Source organism: Myotis brandtii, unplaced genomic scaffold, assembly GCF_000412655.1.
Source record: "Myotis brandtii unplaced genomic scaffold, ASM41265v1 scaffold194, whole genome shotgun sequence".
Taxonomy (NCBI): domain Eukaryota; kingdom Metazoa; phylum Chordata; class Mammalia; order Chiroptera; family Vespertilionidae; genus Myotis; species Myotis brandtii.
The window spans coordinates 548,489-558,442 of record NW_005357232.1 but is presented as its reverse complement, the minus strand read 5'-3'; the positions used below and the strand labels follow the sequence as shown (position 1 = coordinate 558,442).

General features: G+C 40.7%; 1 protein-coding gene across 2 annotated transcripts in view; it reads right to left on the bottom strand.

Annotated features, from left to right (window-relative positions):
• Positions 1-9,954, bottom strand: part of FAM177A1 (family with sequence similarity 177, member A1) — a 26,132-nt gene that overhangs the window by 13,892 nt on the left and 2,286 nt on the right. The window contains exons 1-2 of one of the 2 annotated variants that reach the window (XM_014538600.1): positions 2,421-2,443; positions 732-905 (exon numbers count right to left, since the gene is read on the bottom strand). In XM_014538600.1, the coding sequence (XP_014394086.1) occupies positions 732-905 (174 nt within the window). In that variant the 5' untranslated portion in view covers positions 2,421-2,443. Of the gene's footprint in view, positions 1-731; positions 906-2,420; positions 2,444-9,954 lie in introns of those variants that run through there. The other variant, XM_005864963.2, reaches the window with a different exon arrangement.

Sequence of the window (9,954 nt, the reverse complement as noted above, 5' to 3'; positions counted from 1 at the left end):
AGCTGCCCTCTGGTGGTCAGGGCGCTCTCACATGGGAGGAGCTCTGCTCAGCCACAAGCCAGGCTGATGGCTGCCAGTACAGCAGTGGTGGTGGGAGCCTCTCCTGCCTCCTCAGCAGCACTAAGGATATCCGACTGCAGTTTAGGCCTGCTCGCCGCTGGCAAGTGGACATCCCCCGAGGGCTGCCGGGCTGCCAGAGGGATGTCCGATTGCCATCTTAGGCCCAATCCCCCGGGGAGCGGGCCTAAGCCAGCAGGTCATCCCCTGAGGGGTCCCAGACTGCGAGAGGGCACAGGCCGGGCTGAGGGACACCCCTCCCATCCCCCCCGAGTGCACAAATTTTTGTGCACCGGGCCTCTAGTATTCTAATAACTATGTATGGTGTCAGCTGGGTATGAGATTTATCAGGATAATCACTTAGTAAGTTATACTGTCTAATCACTGGGGTGTACACCTAAAACTAATATAATATTGTATGTCAACTGTAATTAAAACCTTAAAAAATGATTAAAAATAAAATAAAACAAAACTATTTCAGGCTTCTGAAATGCAGGAAATATTTCCATCCATATTGTATAAAAATACTATTTTTTACCAAAATCATAATGCATCATTTTATAATCAGAATATAGCTGACTGAAACCTCAGAAGTCCCCTTCCATTCAATGGGGAAACAAATCAATCTAAACAAAACCCACTGACACACAAAAAATCGCTATTATCAAACCTACCGGATCAACAGTAGGCAAAACATCTTTCTTTTCCAGGCCATCGACTTCATCTTCATCCGTGCTATATTCTTCCATTGTTTCACCACTGACAAAGTGGATGACTCTCCTTGGGACTTTCTTCTTTTTTCCGATGACTCCCAGTTCTACATTTTCAAAGCTTCTTTCATTACTCATCTAATGTTGATAATAAATTAAGAAAATGAGAGTTTCAAGTGAGATTAATATTCATTCACATGACCAAAAAAAATTCCAGGTTGCTTTATTTTAGGGAATAAGAACATAAGCCAATTCTTAAACAGTTTTTAAAAAAATTAAACAGCCCTGACCGGTTTGGCTCAGTGGATAGAGCATCAGCCTGCGGACCAAAGGGCCCCGGGTTCGGTTCCAGTCAAGGGCATGTACCTTGGTTGCAGGCTCCTCCCCGGCCCCAGCCCTGGTCAGGCCTCCTGCAGGAGGCAAACAATCGATGTGTTTCTCTTACATCAATATTTCTCTCTGTCTTTCCCTCTCTCTTCTATTCTCTCTAAAAATCAATGGAAAAATATCGAGTGAGGATTAACAAAAACAAACAAACAAAAAATAAATAAATAAAGGTGATTAAATGTTTAAAATAAAAAAATAAAACAGATCATATACACACAAAAGCATCAATAGCATTTAAAAAGAGTTTAATCAATAATAAAGCAAACATCTGCATAGTCAATAACAAGGTGAAAAAACAGAACCTAACCAATTAAGTTTAATTTTGTTTAAGTAAACAGCTAAGAAATCAAGCACCACACTTCAAGTCATAGCAATTCCAACACTGTATAATATGTGAAGACATGCTGAACATCAATCATTTTAAAGACTAACACTGCCCTGGCCGGTTTGGCTCAGTGGATAGAGCGTCGACCTGCGGACTGAAGGGTCCCAGGTTCGATTCCGGTCAAGGGCATGTACCTTGGTTGCAGGCACATCCCCAGTGGGAGGTGTGCAGGAGGCAGCTGATCGATGTTTCTCTCTCATTGATGTTTCTAACTCTCTATCCTTCTCCCTTCCTCTCTGTAAAAAATCAATAAAATATATTTTAAAAAAATAAAGACTAACACTAATTATGGCTGAATTAATGTGTAATATCAAGAGAAAATCATATGACACACATATACATATGTTAAATACATAAAATAACAGTTCAAATTAAGAAAGTCTAATTAGTATTTGAATTTGAGCTTAGCTATGTGTGAGCGTAACAAAACCAGTTCAGCTTAATTCTGAAGCTCTCCTTTTCTCAAAACAGGAGTCCTAAATTCAAATGCCTTTTAGGGCCAAACAGGTACCAAAATGAATAAAGCTACAGATGGCAGGATAGATGCTTTAGAGAAAAAATGCCTCAACTAAAGACATTAAATTGAAAATAATTTTAAAGCACTGTGCAGGTCAAATAAAACTCATTTATAAACCAGATCTGTAAAGCAGGCCATCAGTGTTTTATCTCTGAACTTCCAGATTTCTTAGTCAATAATATACAGGTGACAACAGAGTTTTTCTGATAGTAAAAAATTTTACAAATTTTTAAAGTATAATACTTAAGTCTATGGAATTCTAATTATATCCAAGTTCCACTCCTACATATATATAGCCATGTGCCAAACTCAGAGTAAGTGCAAACAATGGGAGAATATAAGTAACTTTTTTTTCCCCTCTCACCTTGCCTCAGGTTTAAACTCCTAAGAAAACCTTCATTGAATCTTCTTACCTGAAGATTTTGAAAAGGCACAGTAGTAATAATTGTGAGAAAAAAAAATCTGGCAACAGTGAAAATGGGGGAGGAGGGAATGATCAAGGGGGCTTTTTGTTCACATTTTAATTTTGTTTTGTTTTGTTTTTGTGATGAGGATATGTTCATGTATTACTGATACAATTTAAAAAGTAAACCAAAGCAAAATGATACAGGACTACAGGACTGTCATGATTAGAATCCATGTCTGTAGGATTCTCTAGGATAGTCCAGAGTTTAAAATTTTGTCTTCTAAAAGGATTCTTAAACTTGTAAATATGACCAAACATAATTTAAATCCATGATTATTGTTCAACTAGTAGTTAAGTTTTCTGAACTACATTTGCAGAGAGGGACTGTACTGATAAAAAATAGTTGACTAGAATTGCCAAGTTATGTAAGTATAAGTAACTTTACTTTTATGCATTGTTCCTCTTAATCTTCTAAGGTCCTTCTTAGAAAATAAATATGGTTCTTCTGTGTCATTCACTTGCCAAAAGTAAATTTAGTAATTAGCCAGGATTTGAATCAAGATACAGTATATCCAACCCAAAGAATTCAGGCATTCATTGTTCCATTAAGCACATGGTCATCACTGACAGAACTATCACTGCTGTATACTCTAGTAGCAAACTGAGATCATGAAAACCTTGATAGCATGGGCTATCTATGAATTAATCTTTAAAAACAAATTTCCTTAGCCTGTCCTAAGGGCTCAAACAAATCCCAGCCCTTAATAAAGAAAGACCAATCCATTTAGTGTGTCCATTAAAAAAATGGACAACATATGGCCTATCCACATCTCCTTTCTTCTATCCCTGATCCCTAGCCACAGTAAGCCCTTCCTACCCCAATCTCATATTACCCCTTGATGTAAGATTTGGTTTGGATTGTCCTGACATCAAAGTCTCCTTTTGGACCATGACTTTTTTAATTCCCTTTTAGACAAGGGACAGTCAGAAGAGCTGGTTTAGATCTCCAGTCATCATACTAACTAGATGGATCTGACGTCAAAGCAACAATCCCTGTCAGTGAATAGAGCTGAGAGCATTCACAGTACATCACCATGCTCCCTTCTGCCCCCAACCCACTCCCATCAGAGCAGAAGCAGCTTCTCACGGCTCCCTAAGCAATCTCTCAGTGGCTCAACTACTGTATCTTCCTTCAACAACTTTAGTAAATCAAAACACTCTGGCTGGGTCATAACATCTAGTATAAACTTAGCTACTATCTCTATTCTATGACTTTTGGTTATATTCTTTCCAAAACATTTTTTTAAAAATCTGTCCAGCCGGCGTGGCTCAGTGGTTGAGCATTGACCTATGAACCAGGAGTTCAAGGTTTGATTCCTGGTCAGGGCATATGCCCAGGTTGCAGGCTCGATCCCCAGCAAGGGGCATGCAGGAGGCAGCTGATTAATGATTCTCTCTCATCATTGATGTTTCTGTCTCTCCCTTCCTTTTTGAAATCAATAAAAATATACTTTAAAATAAATAATTAATTAAATAAATAAATCTACAAAAGGGCAGAGAGGTGAGTGGGGGAAGATTAACCAGGAAACCTATATGCATATATGCATAGCCCATGGACACAGACAATAGTGTGGTGAAGGCCTGGGACAATGGGAAAAAAACCACAAAGGGGAGGATCTATAATACTATCTATCAACAATAAAGATAAATTTCTTAAAAATCTATAAAAAAGAAGGCTGAAACACAAAATTTTTTTCCTAAGCAAAATTTTTATTTTAAAATAAAAATTCCTTCAGATCTTCACTTACACAACAAATAGTTATAATTAAATCTTTCCTAATTCACAAGCATTATAATTTATAATTACTGAACATTTGCCCAGTTTTCCAGGAAAATATCTGCACACTACACATCAGGAAATGCTCTTAGAAATCAACACGGGATAAATGAAAAACTAAAAGTTCACAGCTTTTGCTTTCATGCACAGTAAACCTAGTTGTGTCTTCATAAATTACAGGAACCTTATCTTTCTTACCTGTTTTAGCCAACATTCATACTAGTACATCCCTTCTGTGAAAGACATTGCTGAGTATGGTAGGAAATACAGAGGGAAATGAGCCAGTCCCCGCCCTGGGGGGATATGGAAAATACACCCACAAGGACAGAGCACAGCTAGTGAAGTAACTCAGGAGGAATGGTAACAAAAGGAAAAGGTGACCTCTCCTCGGCCCTGAAAAATGAGAAAGATACCACACAGGAGATGGAAAGGGAGAGCACTTCTGACTGAAAGAACATAAATGTTCAGTTCAGTTGCAGTAGCAAAAGCAACCCCCAGATCAGGTTCAAAACTGAAAAGCTACATGTACAAAAAGGCAAAAGCATCTATTCTACTTGCTTTAAAAGAAAACTGTAACTCATTCTAGCTGCATGCAAAGTAGAAACGAGGAACGAGGGGTGACTCTTTGCCTATCAGTATCAGAGACAGGCTGGAATCAGGGCTACAGGCCTTATGCTGGAGGAGTGCTCCCTGGGTTTCAGAGCTGTCAGCAGGGGACGGGGGCTCTTTTCCCTCACCTCCTTGGGGGCCTAGGCGTTGGGGGGACCAACTGCTGCAGTTGTGCCAACAAGGCAGAACTATGACAAAACTGCTGGTTACCAAAGGCTTCTCTGTACCACACACAGTCAGTTCTCAACCAGAGAACTGGAAGAGTCAGTTCCCCCAGGGTGTGCTTTGGTGCCACTGGCACAGAACTAAGAAAATCCCTCTCCTAAGAACACACCTGTGCCTGATGGATCCCAACCCAAGTTACCTTGATGCCCCAGCTCAGAATAAATGGGGTTCCTTCGGCTGGGGAACCTCAGCCCTGAGCCACAGCTCCCCCAACGGGGAGCACTGTCACCAGATCCAGGCCCAGCGGGAGCAGTAACAGCCACTCTAGCATGGCAGAGATTTCCGGTCTTCACCCCACCAATGAAAGGCTACAAGAGAGGTTGCGCCCAGGTTTCACACATTGAACCATCTGAGCACATCCTGGCTGGTGCCCAAGGGCCACTTCCCAAAGCCAGGCCTCCACGCCTCCATGGACCACAGGTGGGCGACTGAGGGCTCAGCGCAAGTGCTGGGGTCGGAGGCGGACTTCGCCCGCAGCTGGGAGGGAGCATGTGCCTGGGTTCCCCGGGCTTCCCACTCCAAGGACAGAGTCTGTTACCTCCAGCTCCACAACTCTGGCACCCGGCACCAGGCTCGGGCTGGGGCTCCAACCCAACTCCAGACTCCGATCTGACGCCATGACCCGTGTGCTGACTCATTGTGGTTGACCCAGGTCGACTTCAGGGGCAAGACAGGCAAGAGCGGGCATGCAGGCCAAGGAGGCTTTCTCCCCCACCGTCCGCCCTCCCACCCTCCAGACGCAGCCCCACCGTGCCCTCAGTGCCACCACGCAACCCGGGCATGTGCCCTTGACCGGAATCAAACCCGTGACCCTTCAGTCCGCGGATGCTCTATCTACTGAGCCAAACCAGCTAGGGCTCCACAGATTTTTAGAGAGTGGAAAAGAGAAAGAGAGAAACAGCGATGTGAGAGAAGCACATGAATTGGTTGCCTCCTGCCCGGGGAGGAGCCTGCAACTGAGGTACCTGCCCTTGAATGGAATCAACCCAGGAACCTTGGGTGAGCAGGGCAATGCTCTATCCACTGAGCCAAACCGGCTGGGATAATAAAAATATTTTTTAATGGCATTTTAGCCCTAGCTGGTTTGGCTCAGTGGATAGAGCATCAACCTGTGGACTGAATGGTCCTGGGTTCGATTCCAGTCAAGGGCACATGCCCCGGTTGCAGGCTCGATCCCCAGCAGGGGGTGTGCAGGAGGCAGCTGATCAATGATTCTCTCTCATCATTGATGTTTGTATCTCTCTCTCCCTTTCCCTTCCACTCTGAGATCAATAAAAATATATAAGTATTTTTATATACTTATATAAGTATTTTTATATACTGGCGTGGCTCAGTGGTTGAGCGCTGACCTATGAACCAGGAAGTCACAGTTCGATTCCTGGTCAGGGCACATACCCGGGTTGTGGGCTGGATCCCCAGTAAGGGGCATGCAGGAGGCAGCAGATCAATGATTCTCATCATTGATATTTCTATCTATCTCTCCCTTTCTCTCTAAAATCAATTTAAAAAATATATATTTTTAAAAGGCATTTTATTTGCTCTAATAATTATATTTCATAGAAAGATTTTTACTAATGTGACTTTTAAGGAATTTTTTAAATTTAATATTAATTTTTATAGTAAAATCCAAGTTTATCATCTTAAGCATGAGTGAGCAAAGTTTTCCTGTAAAGGCCAGAAAGTATTTTACACTTTGCAGCTATAGTATCTGTCACAACTACTGAACTCTGAGAAAGCAGCCACAGACAATCCATAATGACTGGGCATAACTTTGTCCCAATAAAATTTTATATAAACTGGTGGTTGGTAGGATCTGGCCCATAGCTTATAATTTGTCAACCTCTCTTCTGAAACCAGATTGGCATATTTAAAAATCTGTGAAAGAGCTTGGCCAATGTGGCTCAGTTGGTTGAGCATCGTCCCATGACCTGGAGGTTGCCGGATGGATTCCCCTCAGGGCACATGCCTAAGTGCAGGAGGCAGCCAATAGATGTCTCTCTCTCATCAGTTTCTATCTCTCTCTCCCTCTTCCTTCTCTCTGAAATCAGTTTTTTAAAAAAAAACAACATATTTTTTAAAAATCTGTGAAAGAATCTAGACATGTGATTCCAACCTCTTCTTGGGGTGGAGGAGTCAGTTATGGGAGGTATTTGAAAACCGACCAGAAAGTGGTTTGGTACAAAATTTCCAACAATTATAAATAGAAGTTATTTTCTGAATTTTGCAAATATTTTATTTTTACAGTAAAACAGTAATCTGCAAATAAAAATGGTATTGTCAATTATACAAATTCTCTTTTAACAAACTGCAGATATCTGAAAATACAGTTTTAACACCAGGAAATTATGAGATGTAATGTCATAAAAAAATGTTATACATTTGATTATATTTTATGATCAACCAGTCTGTTATTCTGCTTTCTTGTTCCTCGGTGCCTGTTTTTAATGGCAATATGCTTTTTATAAACTCCCATGGCAGCCAGAACTTCTTTAAAACATGTACTTTCCCAATTAGATGGTTAGCAACATAGGAGTAGGAAGTGTATCTTTCATTGCTATATCCTTTAGCCTACAGCTCCTGGCACATGGTAAGTGCTTGGTAGCAGAGCTGCTAAATAATGCTAAATGAAGTAGTAGTGAAATTTTAACTCCTTTAATTCTAATTAAGTCTAGTCAGAGAAGCTGCTGGTTTGAGGCCTAATGCTAAACACAAACCAAAGCTCCTATCTCTTACTCCCTTCCCTACACTTGGGACTTCTCAGTTCTGACAAACTAATAAAGGAGTACAGGATGGCAGCCTCTCCTTCCATCCAAATCTCCACCTCATTGATCTCTTCCCTTACTGTGGTCAAACCCCTAGGCCAGGGGTGGGCAAACTTTTTGACTCGAGGGCCACAATGGGTTCTTAAACTGGACCTGAGGGCCGGAACAAAAGCATGGATGGAATGTTTGTGTGAACTAATATAAATTCAAAGTAAACATCATTACATAAAAGGGTACGGTCTTTTTTTTTTTTAGTTTTATTCATTTCAAACGGGCTGAATCCGGCCCGTGGGCCGTAGTTTGCCCACGGCTGCCCTAGGCACAGATGTGGAGTTCCCAAAGATGTTTCTGCTTCAGGAATGTGTGAATGAGAGAGCAAGAAGAGGAAGTTAGAAAAATAATTTGTATAGTATGAACCCATGTTTGTTTAATAAGAAAGATTATTATATATGCACAGGAAATCCCAGAAAGAACATACCAGAAACTTAGTGACTTCAGGAGAATGTGAATGTGAGGAACAAGTGATGGGGGGATTCCTATGACTTTACTTTTTGCTCTAGGGCAGCGGTTCTCAACCTGTGGGTCGCGACCCCTTTGGGGGTCGACCGACCCTTTCACAGGGGTCGCCTAAGACCATTGGAAAACACATATATAATTACATATTGTTTTTGTGATTAATCACTATGCTTTAATTATGTTCAATTTGTAACAATGAAATTGGGGGTCACCACAACATGAGGAACTGTATTAAAGGGTCACGGCATTAGGAAGGTTGAGAACCACTGCTCTAGGGCCTTTTTTACTGTTTAAGTATTTGTTTTATTATTTTTTAACCAAGGATATGAAAACAACATAATGTCACCAACCCAAAACAAAGAGCCTCGCCCTAACTGGTTTGGCTCAGTGGATAGAGTGTCAGCCTGAGGACTGAAGGGGCTCAGGTTTAATTCTAGTCAAGGGGACATGCCCAGGTTGTGGGCTCGATCCCCAGTGGGGGGCGTGCAGGAGGCAGCCGATCAATGATTCTCTCTCATCATTGATGTTTCTATCTCTCGCTCCCTCTCCCTTGCTCTCTGAAATCAATAAAAAATGTATTAAAAAAATAAATAAAAGTAATGACAGAAATTATGAACAGCTTTGAGATAATAACTTAAAAAACAACAACAAAGAGCCTCTCTTCATTTATCTGGTTAGTCAGTACGGGTATGTTTACTTTGCCATTAAGTGTCAAAGCTTAAGTAATAATGAAAACAATTATAGTAACAGAAGAAAAAATCAAAGGGAAAACACATCAAGTACTGTGGACTTAAAAGTTCAATTCAACTGTGCCTGTCAACAGGTCTCAAATAAAGTGAAAAGTGGCTTCCTAATCAATTACCATTACCCCCTGAATTCCTCCCAGCCTACCTTCCTCCTTAAGTAGAAGAAAAACAAGAAATTATATATAAAGAGTAGTATGTAGAAAAGTTTTTGTTAATGCAAACTAACATTAACTAACATTAAAAGAGCTATACTAACATCCAGACACTGTTCTCTGGGAATCTGTAGTTTGGGGCAAATGTTTCACTAACATTCAAGTAGTTAAGTCTCAAAAATGAAGCTACTGAAAAAGCTTCATTCTCAATGAGGGTGGGAAGATTTCTATACAGGAGCAAAGCTAAATTTTTAATAGCCAAAGTGTATATAATTGAGCTGGTTTCAAGTTAAAGCAATATTTTCATTAGTTTTATCTGACCAAAGATCCTAAACTACCATTTTAGAGTACCAAATTCAAAACAAATTAAACCTCCAAACCTTACCTAACTCTCTAAACTTATGCTATCCAAAACAGTAATCATTTGCCACATGTGGTTAATTATTGCTCATGTGCAATGTGGCTAGTTCAACGCAAATTGCAGTAGGGTTTAAAATGCATATAGGAGGACATACAGATGGCCAAGAGACATATGAAAACATGCTCAAAGTCACTAATCATCTGAGAGATGCAAATCAAAACGACAATGAGGTACCATCTCACACCTGTCAGAATGGCTATCATCAACAAATCAACAAATGACAA